The 27152-nt window shown below is 35.7% G+C and overlaps 1 protein-coding gene across 1 annotated transcript; it reads left to right on the top strand.

The window, feature by feature from the left end:
- Positions 1-25566, top strand: LOC115229955 (beta-ureidopropionase). Its single transcript, XM_029800214.2, has 14 exons — positions 1-460; positions 4592-4763; positions 7204-7291; positions 8769-8863; positions 11320-11404; positions 13567-13643; positions 14303-14357; positions 15877-15991; positions 18271-18352; positions 19074-19116; positions 21726-21752; positions 22345-22385; positions 24636-24722; positions 25443-25566. The coding sequence occupies exons 1-14, from the start codon at positions 360-362 to the stop codon at positions 25524-25526; spliced, it is 1152 nt and encodes a 383-aa protein (XP_029656074.1). The 5' UTR covers positions 1-359; the 3' UTR covers positions 25527-25566.
- Positions 25567-27152: the final 1586 nt, after the last annotated feature.

Here is a 27152-nt window from a genome sequence, read left to right as displayed (position 1 = left end):
CTGAGGTCGATCTAATCGACTGGCCCCCTTCCCCAAAAAAAATTTCGGGCTTCGTGGCTAGAGTAGAAAAGAATATTTATCTATATAGCAGAGATAGTAAGAGTGACATCGATAAGAAATTCATTCAGAAAGGGGAGGAGCCACTCGAAAGTCCTGTTATCATTAAGTGCTGTTGTGAGGGGTAAGAGGTTTCTGCAATAGACACAAAATACAAATTTGTTTTTGGTCATAGCTGCTATTGATATTCGCCTAAAAACAATTTCTTTAGCCAAAGCTGCGGTGGTAACAATAGGCGACTGCACGAATAATTAGTTATTCGAATAACTAATAACAAAGTTATTACAAATAATTTGTAAACAATGGCGGGAAAATATGAAAGCATCGAAAGTATCCTGAAAAAACATTTGCCACCTGATGAACTGAATGAAGTGTGGCGTGTTCTCTACGGAAAAGCACTACGGTAAGGAAGCTACATATTTTTTTCGTCTCGTCAGTTTATTGTTGTCAAGTTTATCCATATTGTAGAAGTAGGCTATCTGCTGTCTAGTTCCTCTTCGTCGTTGCAACAATATCACTTCACTTCGGTCATTAAATGTCCTTTAGAAAGTTATGAACGTCACAAAATCTCGGTTTCTTTCTAAATCTAAGGCATTGCCACTTTTTTTTACTAGGAATTCTATTGATAACTATTATTTAAGTTCCAGGTTAGTCCTGATTGACAAAACATGATCGAAGGTGCTCCAACTGTAACCATCCATAACTTTCTGTATAGGCCTACATTGTTTAATATACCCTTTTTTTTTTCTCTAAGACAGTCAGCTGTGTTTTGAGGGAATTTGGTTTCTATATTTACTGTAGCACATAGAATGACAACATTGAAGTTCTCACGTAGGCCCAACCTTTGTGGGTCGTAAGTAGTTCAATAAGTTATGGACGAAGTAATGAGGACGAGTTTGAACTAATTAACCTGAAAATGCAAAATGAACCGTGATTTGTATATTCATTCTTGGCACATTCTATCAAACTTTTCGCTGTTGGATTTCGTCTTCAGAGAACAACTTCTGTCTTTACACAATATGTGTTGACAACACAACCATTAATATATGGCGTATATTTCGTTCGTCTTCACGTTCTGAGTTCAAATTCTGCCGAGATCGGCTTTGCCTTTCATCATTTCGAGGTCGATAAAAATAAGTATTAGTTCAGTACTGGGGTCGATGAGTTGACTTACCCCTCCCTTGAAGTTGCTGGTCTTGTGCCACAATTTGAAATCAGTATTAATACAAGGCGTCAAAGCTAATTGATATGTACTTAATAAACGTCATAAAATCCATTTCCATTCGAAAAATAGTTTCTGCATCGTTAGCTGCATTTATTATATTCGTTATTAGTAAATTAATAGAAAGAGTTGTTCTGTAAATTTATAGGGAGTGAAAGTAACGTGTTATCAAGATATTCTGTCAATAACCTTAAGATAAACACATTATACTAGTCTCTAACATGTTTTCGTTAGTTTTTTTTTTTTTCATATTCTAGTGTGGCAGTCCTTTGGAGAATTGCCTGTCGTGTTTTACAACAAATGTAATGATACACATGTATAATAGCGTCGGGAAAACAACTTTTACTAAACTGAAAGTTTTTGAGTAAAGCATAAATTATGACGTATTTCTTCCTATAGAATAGTGTCGGGAATTATCTAGGGCGTAACTTCGGTATAAGTACCGGTGTAAGTACCTGATACATTTCAAGAAAGTGTTTGTTTTTTTATATATGGGGGGTTAGGGGTGGGAGAAAAAGGTTTCTGTTATAATCTCTTTTACTTGTTTCAGTCATTTGACTGCGGCCATGCTGAAGCACCGCCTTTAATCGAGCAACTCGACCCCGGGACTTATTCTTTGTAAACCTAGTACTTATTCTATCGGTCCCTTTTGCCGAACCGCTAAGTGACGGGGACATAAACAAACCAGCATCGGTTGTCAAGCAATGCTAGGGGGACAAACATACACGCACACATTATACGACGGGCTTCTTTCAGTTTCCGTCTACCAAATCCACTCACAAGGCTTTGGTCGGCCCGAGGCTATAGTAGAAGACACTTGCCCAAGGTGCCACGCAGTGGGACTGAACCCGGAACCATGTGGTTTGGTTGGTAAGCAAGCTACTTACCACACAGCCACTCCTGCGCCTTCAGAAATGTAAACAAAGTCACGTGTGTACTTATACCGAAGGATCGCCAATTGGTTAATGTTTACTTTAAACATCCACCCATCAAAACAAAACAAAAAAAAAAAAGTGTAATAGATGTCGTTACCATGCTGGGGTATCCCAAACCAGACGCCCCACTGTTTGTACTAGTTTATGCATCCAATTCTGGAGTTGGATGCGTGCTCCAACAACTCACTGACGGTATTTAGCAACCTGTATCCATCTTCTCCAAGCACTTAAAACCTGCCAAGACTAAATACAGTACCTTCGGTCGAGAATTACTGGCAGCGTATCTCACTGTCAAGCATTTTCGACACATGCAGATGGTCACGTTTTCTCCATTTATCTGGACTATAAACAGCTGGTTTATGCCTTCAACGCCAAGCCCGATCGTCACTCACCCAGGGAAGTCCAACATCTAGACTTCATGCTACAGTACACAACAGACATTCACCACATCAAGGGTGCAAACAACTCTGCAGCTGATGCCCTGTCACGCATGAAACTTAACACTATCCACACCACTGCTACAATTGATTTCCATCAGATTGCAGCCGATCAACAAGATTACAAAGAACTATTACAGCTCTGGAATTCGTCATCTCTGAAATTTCAGCAATCACTGATACCCATGCATATCGCAGAAACATTAACATGCCGTTTTCTCTGCTTTGCATTCCCTAGCACATCCTGGTGTCTGCACCACACCAAAGCTGATATCGACCTGTTTCGTGTGGCCCAACATCAACAAGGACACCCGTGATTGGGCTAGGACCTGCATTGCATGCCAAAAAGCAAAGATCCACCGACACTTTAAATCTCCCATTGGTTCCTTTGCAATTCCAGATGCACATTTTCAACCTGCGCATATTGACATCATTGGACCCTTGCCTCCTTCCAACAACTGTACTCACCTGCGTTGACAGATTTTCTCACTAGCTGGAAGCTTTTCCCTTATTAGACACTTCTGCAGAAACTGTCGCCAAAATGCTAGTGTTTCACTGGGTTTCATGTTTCAGTACACCCACAACACTTACCACCAACAGAAGACGTCGGTTTGATTCTCACCCTTTCACCAAGCTGACTCATCCTCTTTGGGTGTAAACATACCCGCACCACAGCTTACCACCCTGCAGCAATGGCATGGTCAAATGCTTCCACCGCCAACTCAAGGCGGCTATAAAAGCATATCCAGACTGCTCCAACTGGCTGGAATATCTCCTTCTCATCCTCCTTGGTATTTGATCCATGGTTAAGGAGGGAGTTAGACATATTCCAGTTGAACTGGTCTATGGCACAGCACTTGCCTTACCTGGGCAGATGATTAACTCTGTTTCACCACAAGACTTTCAGGACCCAGCAAAATATGTGCACCACTTACGGACATGTATGTTGCATTTGTCCCCTGCAGACCCCAGACAACAGAGCGTTGCTTCACTTGTCCCAAAGGACGTCAATACTTGAACACATGTTTTCATTAGAAATGATGGAATACCATCTCAACTTTGGCCACCATATTCCGGGCCCTACAAAGTAATCCAAAAAGAACCAAAGTATTTCATTCTCAATACTGGAGGAAACCGAAATACTGTCTCTGTTGTTCACTTAAAAAAAGCATTCGTCAAAGAGAACTTACTTTCAGTTCCTGCTGTTCTTCAAATGAACTCAACAACTTCAGCTTCACCCATCACAAATACCTCAGATTCTGCACAACCCTGGCACACCAAATCGGGAAGAACAGTTCGATGGGCCGCAAGGTTTGTTCAAGTCTTTCGATTAAGTACAAACTCTTCACCTACCCATCTTCTCAATTGAAATGTCCACATCAGCAAATAAACAAATAAAAACAAATTGTTGGGGGTTTTTTTATGGTCTTGGTCAGTGGAAGACATTTGCACAAAATGCCGTGCAGTAGGACTGAGCCTGGAACCATGTGGTTGGGAGCAAGCTTCTTACCTCACAGCCATGCCTGCACCTAAAATAATTGTTTCGCCCGCATAGTTCATTATTAGAGGATGTAGGGGTTTTTTCATGCCATTAATACAGCATCTATGTCCAAGCTAGAGAAAGGTGCCAGTTTCCTGGCAAAATGTTAAGCTTTAGTAATGTAAAAAAGCAGGGAAACAAGTGAATTGGTAATGTCAACTTGTTCAAAATAAAGTGACAAGTTTTAGTTGGTCCCTCACTATTCAGATAACACAATGTAAAATGTTTTTAATGGCATGCCCTAAGTTGGATTTGGTGGAACAAATAAGCCTGATGAATAGTTTATAGTCCTTTGTATCACAATGCTTCAAGCAAACTGCAATGTTCTTCATATATATAGTTATAAATATTAATATATATTTGTTTGTGATAGAATCTGTAAAATTTCGTTTTATTTCAGAAAATTGGCAATTCCAGTTGAAGCTGAAGAATTTGCAAAAGAAAAGAATTTTGAAATTAAGGGCTATACATTTGATGCTAAAGTAGAAGATATCCGACCTCAGCGCCTTGTCCGTATTGGAGCTATCCAAAATCAAATTATAGAGAGTACCTCTGCTTCAATCACTGCACAAGTGAGTATATAAATTCATACATTCGGGTCAATTTAGGCTCCTCACTACATTGCTATTACTTATCCTTTTCCCCCTAAAATCAAACTAGCACTTAATATTTATAAAAAGTTGGGGTTTTTTTGTTCACTGAAGTAGTAGACTCATTGAAGTGTCTTAAACCCTACTGTTGATTTATCATGGATGTTTTCTAAAGAATTTCCAAGTGTATATAAAAAGATAGTTTTGTCAACGTTTCAGTACTTTCTTTGGTCAACTACATTGATTTTATTTGTTCTTGGTTTAAACATATTGTATCATATTTTATCACCACTGAGAAAGGAAGCAGGCAGATATAATTATGTACTTATACACATAAGCAAGAATGTACTCGCAAGCATGCACACTTGCACAAGCATACATAGATACATAGATACATGTGTATATGGTATGTGTCATAGAATAAGTATTCAGAGCAAACAGTAGGAACTAAAAAACATTAATTAAGTATATTATCAACAAAAGGCCTTATGAAACGATATGGAAACATTTTGGCAATAAAAAACATATAATTATCATCATCGTTTAACATCTGTTGTCTATGCTGGCATAGGTTGGACGGTTTGACTCTGAGGTGCTGCACCAGACTCCAGTCTGATTTGGCATGGTTTCTACGGCTGAATACCCTTCCTAATATCAATCGCTCTGGGAGTGTAATGGGTACTTTTACATGCCACCGGCACAGGTGCCAGTTGCATGACACCAGTATCTGCCATTATGAAAGGCTGCGAAATGTAGAGAATGTAATGAAAGAGAAGAGTCTGCTTAATGTAGACCCAATTGAGGGATCAGCTATCCGAATCAACAATAATCATTTCCACTTTGATATAATACTTTTGTGCATTTAGTCAATTTATTCACTTATTCAGAAGAAACACATGTCAGAATGCTTTTTAATAAATAAATTTTAAAGATGATTAAATCTTCATTCTTCAATATTATGTCTTGATAATATGCTCTGTATTCTACTTGAAATCCATTAAAGTGAGCTCAGGATTTTCTGACTGAAGGGAGTGCAATTGTTTATTCTAAATGTTTCCTATCCTTTGATGTGATTAACCAAGTGTGAATTTTATCAGAGTGCTTGTAAGGTATCTGCTTGGATTAAAAATCCCTATTCCTTTGCATTTTATATATAGATATATATCTATTTCTTTACTACCCACGAGGGGTTAAACTCAGAGGGGACAAACAAGGACAGACAAACGGATTAAGTTGATTCCATCGATCCCAGTGTGTAACTGGTACTTAATTTATCGACCCCAAAAGGATGAAAGGCAAAGTTGACCTTGGCGGAATTTGAACTCAGAAAGCAGTGGCGGACAAAATACCCCTAAGCAGTTCGCCCGGCGTGCTAACGTTTCTGCCAGCTCGCCGCCTTATATATAGATATATATCATCATCATCATTATTTAATGTCCATTGTCCATGCTGGGCATGGGTTGGACGATTTGACCGGGCTGGCACAGTGGAAGGCTGCACCAGACTCCAGTCTGATTTGGCATGGTTTTCTACTATTGAATCCCCTTCCTAATGCCAACCACTCCACAAGTATAATGGGTGCTTTTATATGCCACCAGCAAGGGTGCCATTTGCATGACGATGGGGTGCTTTTACGTGACACCAATATCTGCTACAACTGCAATTTTGTTCGGCTTGATGGGTCTTCTTCTCAAGCACAACTTAATGCCAAAGGTCTCAGTCAATGCCTCCTTGAAGACCAACACTCGAAAAGAACTCAGTATATATGCAATAATAATATATAATAATATATGTAGAGAGAGTGAGGAGTTTGTCAGTGCTCTAAGACACAAGATCCAATAAAAGGACCAGCCAAGATGACAATAGTATGGTAGATAAAGCAATTAAGAATATGAGGAACAGGGAGGCACCTGGTCCATAAGGAATTGCTACTAAAATATTTAAACTGTCAGAATAAGATTTGGGATGATCACCTTCATAGTAGACCAGGTAGTTTAAGATGGTGTCATATCTAATGACAAACATAACAGTGTACTTAATAGGGAAATTACAGAGGTTTTAAACTATTGGGTCAGCTTATGAAGATGAGAGAAAGAATTATAGCATATTTGATTAGGAAGAGAATTAACATGGATGCAATTTAGTTTTATACCAAGTAGAAGTATTACTAATGTTTCAAACTACTTCCAGCTGTTTAAAATAACACAATTTCAAAAGAAATTATATATTTCATGTTCTTGTATAAATTTTCAACCATCTTACAGTTTCAAAATAACTGGAATTTCCATAGGTACTGCTAGTTCCTGTAAATATTAGTTATGTAATTAAAGGCAATTTGTTGGTTTTAGTAAATGTACAAATAAAATTTCTTTTAACTTGTCATTATAGTAAATGATTTTCAAAATTTTATTTTCAAACCTAGCGTGATGCTATTCACAATAGAATATGTAACATTATCAAGGCTGCCTCTCTATGTGGTGTCAATATTCTGTGTCTTCAAGAAGCATGGCGTGAGTTAGCTATTTTATTAATATTTAATCTTCATCATCAACATCATCATCATTTAACATCCATGTTCCATGCTGGCGGGGGTTGGACTGTTTGACAGGATCTGATGTGTATAAGGACTGCATTGTGCTCTAATGTCTGCTTTGGCATGGTTTCTGTGACTGAATGCACTTCCTAACACCAATCACTTTACAGCATGGACTGGGTGCTTTTTTGCATGCCACTTACACTATTGAGATCGCAAGGACTACAGACCCTGGGAGAGGGAAGGTGACAGCTTCAAGCTAGAGGACAAGGGAATTACTATGATAAGATGGTGTTATAGGGCAGGTTCTTGTAGAGGGATCTGCATGGCTATTCATATCTCATGGGAAAGGGGCAGAGAGAAAAAGATCAGCATGACCCCACAAGGCACAAACTGAGCAGAAGAGGGTAGGTGGGCGGTTGAGTTGATGGTTTACAGGATTGTATGGAAAGCAGAATGAGGAGATAGAGAGGCAAACTGCCAAAATGGGTAGGATTGAAGGGTGAGCAAACAAAGGACCATGGACTGGGGATGATAGAGGGATACAAAAAAGAGTGGTGAATTGAGCAGCAGAAGTAGTAAAGATGATAAAGTTGCCATGAGGGAGGACAAGAGAGAGAGAGAGATGACATGGTTGGGTAGTCTGAGGGAAGCAGAGGTGGGGAGGCAGGTGTAATGCATAAAGGAGGTAGGGAGAATCACTATAACATGGGTGCAGAGCATAAAACAGCTGAGGAGGACGACTACTTCACCATAGTTGTACTTGTTTGGCAAATGACTTGATCTGAGAGTGTGTATTAAAACTGAAGCAATTACATCATGAAAAAACTACTTTAACCATTTGAGGACTAAATTTTTAGTCATATTTACTTTCCATTTAATTTCTCAGTAATTAAACAAAACTTTTGTCTCATAATTGAAATTCCATTTCCTCATCTCTCTCTCTCTCTCCCTCCAAATTATTTTTATTCTAAATAATATTAATACTTGGTTTTGGCCAAGCTGGAACCATTTCACCTAACTTAAACTGCTAATGCTTTTCAAAAATGCATAAACATCATACATTCTTATTCCTTTTTTATCTATTCAAAACCAAGAGAAATTCACCTTTCTCTTGCAGATAACTAAGATAAAAGCTGTTTAATGCACAAGAAACTGTTAAAATCTCAACTGTATGAGGAATTATTTCCACACACATGTAATACATTTTCATCAGTATCCATCAATAGGATTCATTGGTTTCTATCAGATCTTTGGATGTCAGCTGACAGAAACAAAAGTTCTGATATTCATATCCCCCGCTAAAAGCGATAGTCTTGTAACTGAAATCAAACAATTACAAATGTAATTATAATTGTGTTGTAAACTATTTTTAAAAAGCATTTCGAAAATTTGATTATTTTCACATACATTATTCTAAAAACTGAACAGATTATTTATTTGGTTTTGATTAGATATGCCATTTGCCTTCTGTACTCGAGAAAAGTATCCATGGTCTGAATTTGCTGAGAATGCTACAACTGGACCTACAACCAAGCTGTTGCAACAGGTGATTATTTTCAAAGATTTTCTCTTAAAAGCTATCACATCCATAAGGTAGTAAGTCAGTGTTGTTGGTACAGGTAAAAACCTATATGAACAACAGCTGTTTTTAGAGATTAATTTTCTAATGATGTTTGTAGAAATATAATTTATCACAATATCATTCTTATCTTTGTTTCTTAAAACTGGCAGGAATTTTCAAGTTCCAGTCAGCTGTCATTATCATATTAAATGATATCTCTTATATAACTATTTATTTTGGATAAAGATTAAGCTTGAAACTCTAACTAACCTTTTGACATTCATAATAAAACCAACTGAATTAAATGGGTTGTGTTATAAAAATGATAATACAAAGAAAAACCTAGCTTCTTTAATGATTTATAGAAGCTACAATGAGAGCAAAAAGTAACATGAACAAGGTCAGGTACAGATTGGTTTCAATAATATCAGTCTCTACCACTCAGTTTGAATATTAAATGTGTATTAAATTTGATCTTTATTGATATTTTTTTTTTAATCAAATAAAAAAAAATGATTATATAAAAATATCCAAGTGTATGCATATATCTATTTTGTATTCAATTATCCATACTTTCATGTGTAAGATGGTTTACTTCAGTTTTATTTTTTTAAACTGCAGAAAGACATATAAACTATTGAGAATTGCGATGACCCAAAATACATAGATAGAAAATAAATTATTCATTAATGTCTTATTTCTCTATAACCCCAATAATTAATTATTGACATTGAGTCAATAGTTCATTATTGAGGTGATAGAGAAACAAAGTATTTTGAAGATGTGTGACAAGGAAAATATTTCAGACTTTAGTGATAGGGTCTGGAGATCTTGAAAATTATATATAAACTAGCAGTATCGCCCGGTGTTGCTCGGGTTTGTAAGGGAAATAACTATATAGGCATTTTTAGAGAGTTATAGCCAAAAAATAGCAAAAAAATGCATTAAAAATGGGGAAAAAATTATAGTAAATTTTTTTTTAAATCGTTGACTCATCGTAGACATTTTTAGAGAGTTACTTCCCTTATATTTAAAAAAATATGCGTTAAAATGGAAAAAATGATGGTAAATTATTTTTTAAATCGTAGACTCATCGTAGACGCGCGCTAATACCCAGAAGCGCTTGATATGAATCACGACTATAAGATACCCGGTTTTGGTTAAACTGCACCGCAAAATGTGGGAGTAAGGAATCTAAATCGAAGGGGACAGACACTCACACAACTACAGTTTTATATATATATAAATATTACTGGTAGTATTTCTTCCTAAAAGAGGATAAACATAATAGTGATTTATCTTTCACTATTTTGCTGCTTAATTTGTTTATTTCTTAGATTATTAGGAATTTGCAATGCTGTATCACAAAAGTAGATAAAACAGATCTCTATCGTTCTCCCCCGACACTCCCAAGAAGGTTTGATAGTTTTCTTAACAGCTAAGTTGATTGATACAACGAAAATATAGTGTTCTGTCCCAGTGAAATGTTTGAAGCTAGTTTAAACTTAAGATACATTGTCTGTTAATTCATATTCTAGCATTGAAAGAAAACTATTTCTTACTTTTCAAGATTGATGTTGTTTAACCCTTTCGTGTTCAGATTACTCTGTTAAATGTAAGACTTTTTTCACTCAAATCGTTTTGAATTAATCATACATTATCTTATAGCTTTGAAGTTTCAATGGTATGATAGTTTATTCTTAGAATGTCAATGTAGGTTAGGTGTGAGGGGCTAAATATGGCCAGTTTGAATGTAAAAACATGTAGGATATTTGGGCCGGATATGGCCGGCTTAAACACCAAATGATGAAAGAAGTTCCAGCCATAACCATCCAGTCTATTTTGTTCATTCATGACTACAGTATCTAATATGTCCTTCTGTTAAGACCATAGGGTGTGAATTGAAAGAAATTTGACTTTTGTTTATAGTAGATCAAATGAACAGAAGATTCTCATTGGCTCACTTAGTTATGGTTAAAGGAAGAACTGGAGAGGGTGGAATGGTGAGCATAAAATTATCAAGAATGTATCATAATACAATTCTAAACACCCAGTCGTCAGTGCTAATGGTAATGTTTTTATTTTAGTTTAAGGGCGGCAAGCTGGCAGAATCGTTAGCACGCCAGACGAAATGCTTAGCAGTATTTCATCTGCCGCTACGTTCTGAGTTCAAATTCCGCCGAGGTCGACTTTGCCTTTCATCCTTTCGGGGTCGATTAAATAAGTACCAGTTACGCACTGGGGTTGATGTAATCGAATTAATACGTAAGTCTGTCCTTGTTTGTCCCCTCTATGTTTAGCCCCTTGTGGGTAATAAAGAAATAGGTAATGTTTTTATTTACATCGATTTTAATCTGAAATGTTACTATTATAAAGCTTATTGAAATAGAAATGTTCTCGTATTTATTTACACGGTTTTTTAATGTTTCAATGTCTTTCAGATGGCTAAGATGTTCAACATGGTGATTATCTCACCAATATTGGAGAGAGATGAGGTTCATGGCGATATCCTTGCTAATACTTGTGGTATGTTCTCATGTTTGAATACTTCTATATTCATTTCATTTGTGGTAAATATCCCTTGATAAAGTGAGATTACATTAGAGATGTGCCAGTAAGATAAACTCCCACCCACAGATTTGATTTACTGCCACTATTGTCAGTGATTAACCATGTGAGCATGCTTATTCGCTGACAGTAACAGCTTATGGCAATATCAAAAGAAACAGCAACACTCTGTCAACCATTTCTAACAAGCAATCAGTGTTTAACATCAGTTTATAATAATAATAATGAAATTATTGTATACAGTGCTCAGGTGCACCACAACTTGTCAAAAGTGCGTATAAAGCATATGTAGTAATGTACAAATGTCTGGAAAGTGAACAGTGTATGAGTCAGATACATGCTTGCGTGTGTATGGAGGGGAGAAAATCAGGTGTAATGTTGGCGAATCTTCGGAAGCATGGAAGTTTTGAAGGATGCAGTGCTCTGACAACTAACAACTGATGCCGGCAGTCTGTTCCATGCTTCAGCAACTCTTAGTGTGAAAAAATGTTTCCGAAAGTCATGGGAGCTGTGCTGTTTTCTGACTTTGTAAACATGTCCTCGGGTGTTAGACAGGTGGAGTTTGAAAAGGTGCTCAGAGTTATTGTTAGTAAGATGGTTAATAATTTTATGGGTTTCTGCCAAGTCAGCTGCCAGTTAGAAGAGTAGTAGTGATAGTTGCAATGATAACAGTAGGACAGCTACACAGTAACCACTGCAATAACTAGCTTTTACCAATTGTGACCAGCTCAACAGCGTCAACTACTTCAGTTATAACTATGTGCTAAGCTATTACCATGACCAGCTCATTGGTGGTGACTTCAATTACAGCTATGCATTAAAATCATTATAAAGATAAGTCAACATTTGTAGCTACAGCTTTACTAGTCAGAACTTTCTACAACATAGTTTATTAACATACTTCCCACTTTTTTTATGCATAGTTGATGCCAAATCATTGAAGTCTTTTACATGAAACATTACTTTTAGGTTTTATCAGCAAGTATAAAATATATTTTCCCATTCTGTGATCTTTATAATTTATTCTGCATAATATCTATGGTTGAATTATATTTATTATACATTCATTGTAATTTACCTATATTTCTTATACATTTACTTTGAATTTTGCAAATATTAATTACAACCGATTCCCTACAAAACACTGAACTTGTGCCTAGTCAGAATAAATTAATTTTTATGAATTCCATTGAGCAAAGTTCCTGGTTCCCAGCCATCAAATGATGTGTTTCATTTATTGTAGTTTACAGTTCTTTTTGCATATTTTATTCATCAGAACCAGGGCAATGTAAATAACTATGCACAACAAGTAGCTATATGAAGCAATTCCTTTAAAGGCTTACACATCTATGATTAATATGTGTTTCTTGGGGCCACTTTACATACAACAAAATCTAGTTGCATGTTGTTCATATTTAAAGAGGAGAATAGCATTTTCTTAATATGGGTAGTAATTGTGTCACTGTGCTTTTGAAAAAGTCACAATTGGAATGACCCTATTGGAGGATGTTTTCAAGGTCTCTCTTCATAGAATTGGTGAATGCTTAGGGTGAGATATGATGCCTGCAGATGACATTTGAGTGCAGAAAATTAGAGAGGAATGAAGGGTACTTCCATCTATAAAGGGGTGTGTATTGTTGGTGGAGGGCATGTAGTTTTTTGATGTATATGAGGAAGAGTATAATGAGAAAAGAAAGACAAACCTGGACACACTAAGGTTGACAGTGTGGGTTAATTAAAGCACATGCCATAATGATGCAATCTGACAGAAAACCAGATCCAAGACCTGAGATAGAAGCAACCTTTTGATACTGTCAATGCATTGGTGATGTTGATACAACAATCTTTTGAAATTTCTTGAGGGTGAAGACTCACAGCTGAGTAACATAGGAGAGTAGGTCTTCTGTAGATCTAGCTTCAAAAACGCCATACCAGTTATCATAAGGGAGAGAGAGTCAAGGTATTGGAGAGAAGGTTGTTGGAAGTGAGTGTGATGATAAGATAGATAAGTTGGAAAACTATATGCTTCATTTCAAAACATACCTTACCTCTTGTGTATTGCTTTTGTTTTACATGTATCTTTTATTGATTAAATTTGTTTTGTTTTTTTATTACTTTAGTGATCATTTCAAACAGTGGCAATATTATTGGAATCACACGTAAGAACCATATCCCCAGAGTTGGGGATTTCAATGAGGTATTATTTATTTGTTGTTTATTTATATAACATGCAGAATCTACATCACTAATGCAAAAATAAGAGATAAATAAAACAACTGATTATTAAGTAATTTTAAATTTATATACTTAAATCATTCTATTATGTTATAATTAGTAAAAAAAACAACTAATTTCAAGTTCCTGTTAGATGGAAAAAAAGAAATTAGTAAGGTGTATGTCCTCTAATCCCTCTCTTAGCTGAGAGGTCCTAGTCTTGTGGATTCATGGGTGCTGGTACCACATAAAAGCAGCTGTGCTGGTGCTACACAAATGCTCTCATGCTGGTGCTACATAAAAGTGCCCATGCTGGTGTCAAATAAAAATGCCCTTGCCAGTGCCACATTAAAAGCACCCAGTACACTCAGTAAAGTGGTTGGTGTTAGGAAGGGCATCCAGCCATAGGACACTTGCCAAAGCAGACAAATGGAGCCCAGGCAACTCTCCAGCTGGCCAACTCCTGTTAACTGTCCAACCCATACCAGCATGAAGAACACGTTAAATGACTGATGATAATTACTTGCTCCTTCCATTTTGCATGTTAAACTTTTGTTTAGATTATTCTACAATATTCTTCAACCAGAGACAATATTGTAGTTGCTTTGAATTTTATATAATAATTGTTATTATTATTTTCAGTCTACTTATTATATGGAAGGCAATACTGGACATAGAGTGTTTGAGACAAAATGGGGTGAGTTATTAACTTTTACTGTCTTTGTAGTTCAGCCAAAAGTGTTAAGTACTGAGAAAGAAAATTTTTTACAATTGAATGGTTCACCATAGGTAGCAACAGAATTGTAATAATGACAAGTATTTTATTGTGATGTAGTGAGCAGCAAGCAAGTCGTAAAAGGTGGTAATATGATGTAATGGCCATGTTGCCTGAACAAGTATAATTGTTGGTTTCCCATTGGTTAAAATTACTGCCCATATTTGAATTCTAAACTTTTGTCAAAGAGAATTCTTTCACGAAATATGGTTCTTAGAATTCAGGTATGAGCAGTTAAAAAAACTCTGATTTTGGGGAAATTAATCAGTGATCGTTGGTTTTTACTAAACTCCGCCACACTCACACTAGTGATTTTTGGTTATCACTAGACTTCACGACACTTATGCTAGTGTTCGTTGGTCGTGACTCTCTATGACAAATTGCCTTACTTCTAAATGTACTGTAAATATTAAATGTACATAAATATACCAATGTATTAAATATTTTCTTTTTCTTCACTTCTTTCACTTTTATTTCTGCAATTATGAAATGGTTTTTATGGCGGTAAAAAAGAACACAAACTTAGCTTCAACACACATGCATATTCTACATGTCCGTTAAGCGTCTTGTTATATATATATATATATTTCACTACGGCTTTTATGTAGCTTGAGTTGGGACTTATGTATAGAGATAACACTTATAATTAAGTTATAAGTGATGGGTTTATCAATATAGATTCTGTTTGTTTTTCCTAGTTTTAAACTAGAGCAATCAATTTTTATGTTTTTACAATCTGTATTGTAACTAGTTTGAATGCTGTCCACCTCTCATAAGTTTCTATAATAAATATCAAATTGACTACAAAAGAAACTAGTTACATGGTTCACAGCTAGCTCCATTCCTACTGTGAGCCCTATCTATTTAGCTTACCAGCACTGCCTTAAAATAATGTGAAAAGTGACCTTCACCTACTATAGGTTCAAAGCCCTTTATACTTTGCAAGTAGCATTATGCTTTATTCATAGGTAAAACAGCTCGTTATCTTAAATCAACCCATCTAAAAATATATAGCACTTCTATTTCATAGTGGAAGTGGTTGGCATTAGGTATAAATCCTGCTAAGATCTATTTTGTACTGTTCATATTGTAATGGACGCAGCGGGAACATTGTAACATTGACAAGTGAGATATTTTTTTATTTGCCTTACATATACTACTTCAAAGCATATTTCTAGTACCTCCCCTGTGATCTGCTACTACAAAACTGTGATAAACCTCTGTCCTTCATATATCAACATTTTGCCCCTGGTATCTGTTAGGCAAGTCTTCCTACCTGGTGTAGTCCACCAAGTTGTTATGTATCATGTTTCTTTATTGCATGGTTTTATGGTTGAATGCCACTCCTATCAGCTACTGCTTTACATTGTAGTCTCATTGTATTTTATCATACCACTATAAATATAATATTTATAGCCTTTTTTTGTTTTGGGATTGTAAGGTAAAATTGCTGTGAATATTTGCTATGGTCGCCACCACCCTCAGAATTGGATGATGTATGGTGTAAATGGAGCTGAAATAGTTTTTAATCCATCTGCCACAGTTGGATCACTGAGGTGAGTTTTTATTTGTTGACTTTCTCAGTAATAAATACAATTTTTGCTTTTCTATATCATCTCCTTAACCCTTTCATTACCTGGCTCTGAGTACAAATGTCTTGTTTTCATAAGTTTTGAATTAAAATCTTCCACCAAACCTTAGTCACAATTTATGTTCCTAACATTAGCTGAATGATAACTCAGTTATTTTACTAAATTCTTTGTTATATTTAAAGTAATTGAAAGAAATACAGAGCATCTCAAAATAAATACAGTAACGAAAGGGTTAATGTCATATATAGTTATTGTTATTTTTTACTGAGAGAAACAATTCTGTAAGAAAAACAATCATTAAGTTAGGAGTAATATATTCAACACAGGGATCATTAAAAAGCCAGCTAAAAATAATTAGGCAGTGATGCAAACAAATTATTGATCAATGGCTAATGTTTTTATTACTCTGGTAAATATGAGAGATAACTTTGCTAAGGCTGCAAGCTGGCAAAGCTGTTAGCATGCTGGACGGAATGCTTAGCAGTATTTCGCCTGTCACTAAATTCTGAGTTCAAAATCCGCCAGGGTTGACTTTGCCCTTCATCCTTTCGGGGTCGATGAAATAAGTACCTGTTGAGTACTGAGGTCGATGCAATTGACTGGCCCCTCCCCCAAAATTTTAGGCCTTGTGCCTATAGAAGAAAGGAACTCTAAGCTTTGCAGATAGGTTATCCTCATCTTCAATGGGCAATTACCTGGACCAATGCAACTCCTCCACATCAGATATCCCAATTGAATAGTGTGGTATGAACGTCTGGCTTGGGTTTTAGTCACATTGGTTTTCCACTAGCTGAAATATTTCATCTGCACATGTCACAACTACAAATGTTAGCAGTAGTTCTCTAACTGAACCAGTCGATCCTGGCTTTTGACAATTTGTTGTCTGCTTATCCACTCAACATGTAGTGATATTCACTACTGATTCAGTAAAATTCATTTGTTGAAATAGTTCAAATCCATCATGCTGCATCCATGATTTCAGTGTACCTTGTCTTGGGTGGTTACATGCTATTTAACCCATAGCTGGGACCCTAAAAGATGCTACTACACTGAGTCAGAGTAGACTTAGGAATAATAGTGTCTAAGAGAGTGGCTAGTATTTCTGAACCAGTGGCCCCATGACTGGATATTGTTTAAAAACTGAAACTTCTCCAGAGTTTCCCCATATTTGCCAAAATAGCCATTCAACACATGAACTCATATAAAGAATCTTGCAAAGCAAATCTAAAAACGAAATATTAGCCATTAACTTATATTGTTTTGGAGTTTTGTTTTTGTTTTTTTTCCTCACCAAATAATTATTTCTTGTTAGTTTACTGCATTAAATATGCCGACTTTAACACTAATGCTTTGATGCTGTCTTCTTTCTTTAGTCAAAACCTGAGAGTATTTATGGTACTGTTGAGTTTATTAACATTTTTATTTAAAATATATAATTTGCATTAGTACTTTTTTTTTTTTAAACATTACACTTAAATGTATCCATTAGAAAATCATCTAACCCTGTCCATATATTCTTGAAATATTGGACACCCTCGTGTTTGTCTTTACTTTAGATATTATCTTACAAGTCAAATTTAACATTATAATAATAATAATGAAATTATTGTATACAGTGCTCAGGTGCACCACAACTTGTCAAAAGTGCGTATAAAGCATATGCAGTAATGTACAAATGTCTGGGAAGTGAACAGTGTATGAGTCAGATACATGCTTGCGTGTGTATGGAGGGGAGAAAATCAGGTGTAGTGTTGGCAAATCTCAGAAAGCATGGAAGTTTTGAAGGATGCTGTGCTCCGACAACTAACAACTGATGCCGGCAGTTTGTTCCATGCTTCAGCAACTCTCAGCGTGAAAAAATGTTTCTGAAAGTCATGGGAGCTGTGCTGTTTTCTGACTTTGTAAACATGTTCACGGGTGTTAGACAGGTGAAGTTTGAAAAGGTGCTCAGAGTTATTGTTTGTAAGATGATTAACTGCACAAACTTCATCTAAATATTTTGATCTTCCCAAATGCAAGAAAAGCTATAGAAGTAATGAAAACTAACTTCTTTAAGATGAATAAAAATAACTGTTCAAAGTCATCATCATTTCATTTTTGTATGTTTGCTTTTCCATATTGGGATGCTTTTGAATGAGTCATCACCATTTTAGTTCTCATTCAGAGTTACCGCTCTTCTAGATTATCACGCTCATACATTATATTGTATTTCCTTTTATTTTATTTTAATTTTTCAATTGTAGTGAACCATTGTGGCCTATTGAAGCTCGAAATGCAGCCATAGCAAACAGTTATTTTACTTGTGCTGTTAACCGAGTTGGAACAGTAAGTGTGAACTATTTTTTTTTTCAGTGCGTCATAACTTTAATTCTCTCAATTGTTTATTTAAGTAAAGTTGCTATATTTTTGCCTCAGATGCTACAGTTAGATTGTTCAAATACTTTTTGACTTCTTATTCATTCCAAACACTTTGCTGTGTATTTGGATAATTCGAAATCCCTCACTTCTCATAGCTGTTAGGAATAGGAACCAGATCATGTGGAGATGCTGCATGCAGTAGAACAACATCTTATATATTTGTTCATTTAATGTCTATTCTAGGCTGCCATGGATTGAATGGGGGACTATTTGAGGGAGCATTTTATGGTCAGATGTCTTTTGTGTCAGCAATCCTTGATATTTTTCAAGTAAAGGACTTTGTATATTCTGCTTGCCTTTGATATTGTAGGGCAATATCAAGGAATATAAACATCACATCACTATTTCACTTAGATGGCAGCAAGCAAAACCCTGAAATAGCAACATTCACACACACACACATGTGTATATTCATTTAACCTGTGCCAGCACGGTCGTTTACACCTTGTTTAGGGACACAATATTGGCTGAAGTCTGAAGTAAGTTTGAAAACTTATGGTCATGTGACCAGTAGTCCAGAGCAATTACTTCATAGCCTTGCATCTTAAGTGTTTTTTAATAGATCAGTTTTCCAATATCATAAAATACTTAATTACTATATACTTCTATTTCTCTATTTGTTTTGTAGGAGACCTTTCCAAATGAATTTACATCAGGAGATCACAAACCAGGTATTTAATATCTTAAGCATTTCACTTCAATAGCCAACTCGTGCCAGCATGGAGAACAGATACTAATAGATGATGTTAGATTGATTAATTGATTGAACAAATTAACAGACGAACCATAGTTCTGCATTGTACTTCGGATCAATTTCTTGCATTTGAACACAGTCAGTAAAAAAAAAGCTAATTAATTGAGATATTGAATACTTAAAGAAATTAAGCCACTCCCAGTTCCTCGGTACTATTTGAGTAAGAACCAGCTGTTGTAAGAATTGTGCATATTTTCTTCAATTGGATCTGCAATTTTAATTCAGGAGAAATGCTGGACACAAGTCATTCGAAAAGCATTTGGCCAACAGAGGCAGCAATAGATATAAGCAAGAGAGATAACTGTTAGTATAAATATGTAATGTGAATGAATACTATATAATGATTGACAAAGTTCTTTGAAGTAATAAAAGAAGATATCTATGATAGAAATAACCTTCAAATTACTCAAGGAGTTGAATCCCAGCTGCAAACATTAGGCATTGTAAGATGACATGAGATTAAATCATATAATGAGCTGTTACATTGTAGATCTATTCTAACCCATGCTAGGATGAAAATGGATATCTGCAACACTGGCAATGGTCCCAACAACTATTGTTATATTGATTATTAAAGAGAAGTGGATGGTTGAATCAGTTGGGAACTGGACAAAATATGATGTTTAGTTATGTTTATCTTTGTCTGTGTACATGTATGAATTAGGTACAATCTAGAATAGTGTTAGTCTATAATTGACTATACATCATCATCATCATCGTTTAATATCCGCTTTCCAAGCTAGCATGGGTTGGACGATTTTGACTGGGGGCTGGTGAACCAGATGGCTGCACCAGGCTCCAATCTTGATCTGGCAGAGTTTCTACAGCTGGATGCCCTTCAGCTGGATACACTCCAAGAGTGTAGTGGGTGCTTTTTACATGCCACCAGCACGAGGGCCAGTCAGGCGGTACTGGCAATGACCTTGCTCGAATCTTCTTACACGTGCCAGTGAAGCAACATTGGTAACGATCATGCTCAAATGGTGCCCTTTTACGTGCCACGGGTACAGAAGCCAGTTGGCTGCTCTGGCAACGATCACGCTTGGAAGGTGCCCTTGGCACCCTACTAGCACAGGCACAAGTGCCAGTAAGGTGACACTAGTAACGATCATACTCGAATGGTGCCCTTTTATGTGCCACTGGCATGGAAGCCGGTTAGCCGCTCTGTCAACGATCACACTCGTATGGTGCTCTTTGCATCCCACTAGCACGGATGCCAGTCATCGAATTGATTTTGATTATCTTTCTTATTTTCACTCCAGTTTACATAGCCTTATATATATATTAGAAATCCTTATCATTTCTCTTTCATGTGGTTTGCTGTTATATTAGAATAATAGTCTTCTATTTTATTCTAACCTTATCACTGTCCATATCAAACCCATAAATTTCTCTTTCTATCTCATTTGTAGAACTTCATCATTCCTCACCTTTCTCTCTCTCTCTCTCTCTCTCTCTCTCTCTTCAACTCATTTTCTTCCCCTCTGTTTATCTTTATCATTAGTTCTCTTTTCCTAAAATTCTCCCGAGAGGGTTTAATTTAAATAATGATCTTGGAAAAATTACACATAGGTACCTTTTGCATAATGAATGACTAGTTAATATAATGAGTGGAAAATCTAAATCAATTGAAATTAAAACTTTAATGAAAAATCACTGTGGATTTCTAAATTATTTATTGGTCTTTATTGTTTTTTTATAGTTATCATCATCGTTATTTTATGTCTGTTTCTCCATGCTTGTGCGACTTGGTGGTGTAGTAAATGGCTGTCAATAGAGTATTGGACAGAATGCCTTGTAGTATTTGACTTTCACTTTACTCGTATTCAAATCTCGCTGATGTTGACTTCACCTTTCAACATTGCTGGGTCTTCAAAATAAGTACTTGAATTAATCTATCTCTGCCTATTTTCTGGCCTTATGCCTATATTTGAAATCAATATTAATAATTATGAAATTAATATAAGGTGGCAAGCTGGCAGAACCATCAGCATACTGGATAAAATATTTTGCAGCATTTTGTCTCTCTTTACATCCTGAGTTCAAATCTACCACGGTTGACTTTGCCTTCCTTCCTTTCAGGATCAATAACATAAGTACTTGTTGAGTGCTAGGATCAATATAATTGATCAACCGCCCCTACCCGGACTTGCTGGCCTTATTCCAAAAATTGAAACCAGTATTAATTAATTATGAAATCAATATTAGTTACAATCTTAGTAATGAATATCAACTGCATGGAAAAAGTAAAAGTTAATGGCATGTGTTAAAGATTCAAGTGAGGTCGTTGCCAGTACCGCCTGACTGGCCCCGTGCCGGTGGCACGTAAAAGCACCCACTACACTCTCGGAGTGGTTGGTGTTAGGAAGGGCATCCAGCTGTAGAAACTCTGCCAGATCAAGATTGAAGCCTGGTGCAGTCATCTGGTTCGCTAGCCCTCAGTCAATCATCCAATCCATGCTAGCATGGAAAGCAGACGTTAAATTCGTTGTAATTTTGTCTATTACTCATTTTTGTCTTTTTCAGCACATAAGGATTTTGGGCACTTTTATGGTAAGTTATTATTTCAACACAAGTTTAGTGTTTAAAAGAATACTAAAAATATAGAACGCTTTTTGTCATAAAATGGGAAATAAGTGAAACATACAGATAAAACAAAAGATTTATATCCATATATTTTTCAGTGTGTATTTATCTCGGGAAATGTACTGATCAATTATTTCATTTCTTAACATTAATCTGATATTTTCATTAATGAATGATTAACCCTCGGAATATAGGGTAAATATGGCTCATTTATTATTCTGTTTCAGTATGGCTGTATAGAACCGCTTAAGTATGTGTTTGGAATGCTAGTTACAGCAAACATACACCAGTCTCTAAACATTTTCATTACTAGGATATACTGAATACTTCCATAATATCATCTGAAAAATAAAGAGAAGCATATTGTATGTCTGTATACATACACAAAATTTTAAGTTGAGACATTTACTATAATATGTCTCAAATTGAGTATGTATATGTGCTAAGAAGAATATTATGATCTTTGTCTCTATTCAGCAAAAGTTCACCCATGGATAATACTTTTTCTACTGTTATTGCTTAAAGAAATAAAAGTTTTATATGCATTTTTTTTTTTCAGGATCTAGTTATATTGCAGCTCCTGATGGAAGCCGAACTCCAGTAAGTTATATTTGATTGCTATTGATGACAGATAATAATCAGTCTGTTAATAAATTAACGAGATAGACTGTATTTGACACTATAATCATTGTATAAAAATATCATCATCATCATTGTTTAACATCTGTTTTCCATGCTGGCATGGGTTGGACGGTTCGACTGGGGTCTGGGAAGTCAGAAGGCTGCACCAGGCCCCAATCTGATCTGGCAGTGTTTCTATAGCTGGATGCCCTTCCTAATGCCAACCACTCTGAATGTGTAGTGGGTGCTTTTTACATGCTACCAGCGCAGGGTTCACAACTACAATTTCCATTTGATTTGATTTTGATATTGCTGATGTTGATGTACTTGACTCAATCAGTCTCCTCAAGCATGGCATGTCACCCTACGATCCAAGGTACTTTTGAGTGGGTTGGTTATGCGACATTGGTGTAGGTTGCAGCTGTGGACTCACTTTATTTGCTGGCCCTGTGGTCCAAGGCACTTTTGAGTGGGCTGGTTATGCAACACTGGTGTAGGTTAAATCTGTGAACTCACTTTATTTGCCGTGTCTTCTCAGGCACAGCATACCTCCAGAGGTCTTGGTGTTTTGTCATTGCCTCCATGAGGCCCAATGTTTGAAAGTTATGCTTAACCACCTCATCTCATGTCTTCCTGGGTCTCCCTCTACCCCGGACTCCTTCTACTGTTTGAGAGTAGTACTTCTTCATACAGCTCTCCTTGTCCATCTGCAGTACATGACCATACCAATGATGTGTCTGCCTTCCTATTTACTAGAACTTTGGTCTTTGCAACGTTGACTTTAAGGCCCTTCGATTCTAAACCTTGCTTCCACACCTGAAATTTCTTTAGTTCTGGTAGTAATTCTGCTATGAGGGCCATATCATCAGCATAGAGGAGTTCCCAGGGGCAACCTGTCTTGAATTCCCCTGTTATTGCCTAGAGGACTATGATGAATAAGAGGAGGCTGAGGGCTGATTCTTGGTGGGCCCCTACTTCTACCCGGTATTCTTCACTATACTCATTGCCAATCCTCACCCTGCTAATGGCATCTCTGCATAGGGCCTGTACAGCCCAATCATTTTTGCTATAATTTTTGATTATTTGATTACTGAAATTTGTTCTGAATGAAAAATATATAAATTTGTTTTATTTAAAGGGATAGCACCTTGCTTTAAGGCCAAAATATCTGATGCGGCTATTGTTTGTGAATGCAGGTTTATGGAAAATGTTTTACAGTGGTCACTGTATAAGACAGATAGATTTGATTTGAATATTAGATTGAAGTTATTTTGTATCACCTGATGTTTCAATGGCCTAGTGGTTAAGGTGTTGAATTCGTAATTGTATGGTTTTGGTTTCAATTCCCAGACCAAGCAGCACATTATATTCTTGAGCAAAACACTTCATTTCATGTTACTCCAGCTCACTCAACCGAAAATGAGTACCAGCAATAGCTGGAAGTTAACCCTATGATGGACTGGTGTCCCCTACAATGGGGAGTGTTGCACTCTCAGCCACTTATATGCTATTGCTTAATGAGCCTGTAGACTTGTGACAGGAATTGTTAGATCATCACCAGAGATGATATTCTCATGTAACATGTCAACCTGCCAGGACCCATTTGTTTCCCTGGCTGCTGATGAAATTATAGATATCGAAATAAGTAATGTGTAATGGCTTAACTAAGAACCAATTCTATTTATTTACATTTTATTCTTATTTAGTACATTACAGTAAAAGTAAGTCAGTCCTAATGATAAAGGCGACGAGCTGGCAGAAACGTTAGCACGTTTCAAATTCTGCCAAGGTCGACTTTGCCTTTCATCCTTTCGGGGTCGATTAAATAAGTACCAGTTACGCACTGGGGTCGATATAGTCGACTTAATCCATTTGTCTGTCCTTGTCCTCTCTGTGTTTAGCCCCTTGTGGGTAGTAAAGAAATAGATATTTGCACTCCAAACAGAGAAGGGTATAACTAAATATCTGCATTGTCAACAGTAATATGCAAACATTGATCAACCATTGCATAATTAAATTCATATTATCCATCTCTGTTGCATGGTGATGTACTCATTGTATAGTGTCAATAAATTTCTTAGTCATAAATATTTCAAATTCAACAAACTGATAAATCTCATTGCTGATTCATATCCAATTAAGAAAGGCTTCACATTAGAACACTTTCTCTTTGTATTTTTATTGAACTAAATTCTTTCATCTAATTCAATTCATTCTTTTCCATGTCAGGGTCTTAGCCGTAACAGAGATGGTTTGCTGATATCTGAAGTAGACCTTAATCTCTGCCGCCAAGTAAAAGATATTTGGGGTTTTCGAGTAAGTTAAGTTTTTGCTTTTAATTTCTTTCCATATATTTTACCTCTCATTTTTTTTCACATATCATATATCATCATTAGTATTATTAATTGATCGATTCCCGATTTGACATTTAATTATGTATAATAGAAAACTTTTATGACTGAACTATAATTTTATACACATCATCCATTCTACCAGGTTTTTGCTTTTTAACCCAATGATCTTATGTTTTGATACCTTAAAAGTATTAAAATATATTTCTACTACCTATATCATCATCATTGTCATTTAACATTTGCCTTCCATGATAGCATTGGTGGGGATATTTATTTATAAAATACTTACATTATTATAACTAAGTTATGTTGAAATTTTTGTTGCTTATTTTAGTATTAGCATAAACCTAACCAATTATTTCATCTTACTTAATTTGTTTTAAATTAAGCTGCCTCTTATACACCATAGTAAAATTGTATAAATATCTGTTATTTACTTTTAAAAACACGATACCTTGCAGGTGTGTTTTACTGATATCTATGATGTATTATCATACCTTAAAATGTAATTAGTGCTCCCTCTCTCTCTCTCTCTCTCTCCTCTCTCTCTCTCTCTCTCTCTCTCTCTCTCTCTCTCCAGTCATTTGATATATTTACACAAAGAAATATATAAAAGTAATGTAAAGCCACCTACATAGTAAACAATGTGATAATCAAATAACATGTTCTTTTTTTTTAATAGATGACCCAGCGTCTTGACCTGTATGCAGAATCTTTAACTGCTGCTGTGAAGGATGACTATGTTCCACCTGTTCTTAAAGAATAGATTTCAACAATAGCATGCTTTTATCTCTAATTAAAGAATAGATAACAGCAGAAAGATGTTATCACATAAATTCTATTATCAGGGCAAAAAATGTTAATCAAACTATTTTGAACACATTCCCTTTCAAAATTTTTCTAAAGTTTTCTTCCAATGATGAAAAATGTATTTTATAATAAACTACTTTGCTATGAAAATGAGAAGGAAACCAAGTTATGATTTTTGTAATTTCTGTATTGGAATAAAGTTATTTTTCAATGTTTGGTTTGTTTTAAAACTTGTTCAGTTTTGTTATTTTGTATGTTTAGACATCATTGCTCTTAAATCAATAAGGTAATGAACTATTGGACAAAATATCTCATCATTTCCAGGCAGATAACATAAATAACAATAATTTTGAGATAAAATTTGGGATCACACTGTTGTCCACTCTTCAACTAGAAGCAAACAAAATAGGCTTTAGGACAATAATCAAATACACTGTCAATTTTTTCTGTGTTACCTGATTTATTCATCAATTTATTTATTTTATTTTTTTTTGTAAGCTTATTCAATGTTCCCTTCCTGTGCATATTCTATGCACCGTTCATGGAGGTTTGGTTACTTTTTCTGATGAGTTGTATTACTCCTGAACACCATACAATAAGTTCATTATAGTGAAAAAATTGCTAATAACATTCCCTCTTCAATTTCAACTATACTGGTTTAAATTTTCCATGTCATGCTTCCACACTTTAATTTTCCAAACTGCTCTAAAGAACCTGCTGACTGCAGTTAATTGCGCAACTTGCAACAATGTCATACTATGTGGGATAGTAAGTTAGCAGAAATAAAAAAACTAAATACCTGATATTATTCTATATCTTCTAGATTCTGAGTTCAAATTCTGCCTTTCATTTTTCCATGATTTATAAAGTAAAAACAAGTATAATATTATGAACAATTCACTCCACCTATATTCTCTTCCCTTTTGAAAAAGAGCCTTATATTTGTAGTATATCACCTTCAACATTGAAATTAATATTATTGTTGCTTAGTCCTTCAAACTCTTTGCTAGACACACATACCACTACAATTTTCAACCAATCAACAGCAGCCATTTATTATTATTTTCTCTATAATATTCCTCTAGATTTTGCAAACACAACGAACTTTACTTCAGAGCAAGACAACTGCAAGAGCAGCTTGTCTCTAAGAGTAAGCATCTCTACCTAGTATTTATTTATCTGAAATCTGGTAGTCAATAAGAAAATAGTGGATTAATGGCTTGTGAGAGTAGTGCAAGCTATGTACAGAGATGCAGTCAGTTAAAGTGAGAACTGGCAATGAGTTCAGTGAGGAACTTAATATGTACATAGATGTCTATGGTTTGATTCCCATCCTCTTATTTATTTATTTATTTAAGCCATAACTAAGAATTTTAAGACTGGTTGCTTGTTATAGCAGAGACAAAGATTTAAAGAAATTCCAGACATGAAAACAAAACCTAGAATCAAGAAGTCTCAGAGTAAACTTAGCAGAGATTGAGCTCTAGTAAAAGAATACAGGAATCTGTTGCTATTAGGGAAATGACCATAATTACTATGAGTACATAGAAATTCCATATGGTATACTCAATATTATCTATGG

This window comes from Octopus sinensis, unplaced genomic scaffold, assembly GCF_006345805.1.
Source record: "Octopus sinensis unplaced genomic scaffold, ASM634580v1 Contig13942, whole genome shotgun sequence".
NCBI lineage: Eukaryota > Metazoa > Mollusca > Cephalopoda > Octopoda > Octopodidae > Octopus > Octopus sinensis.
This window is presented reverse-complemented; position numbering and strand designations above follow the sequence as displayed.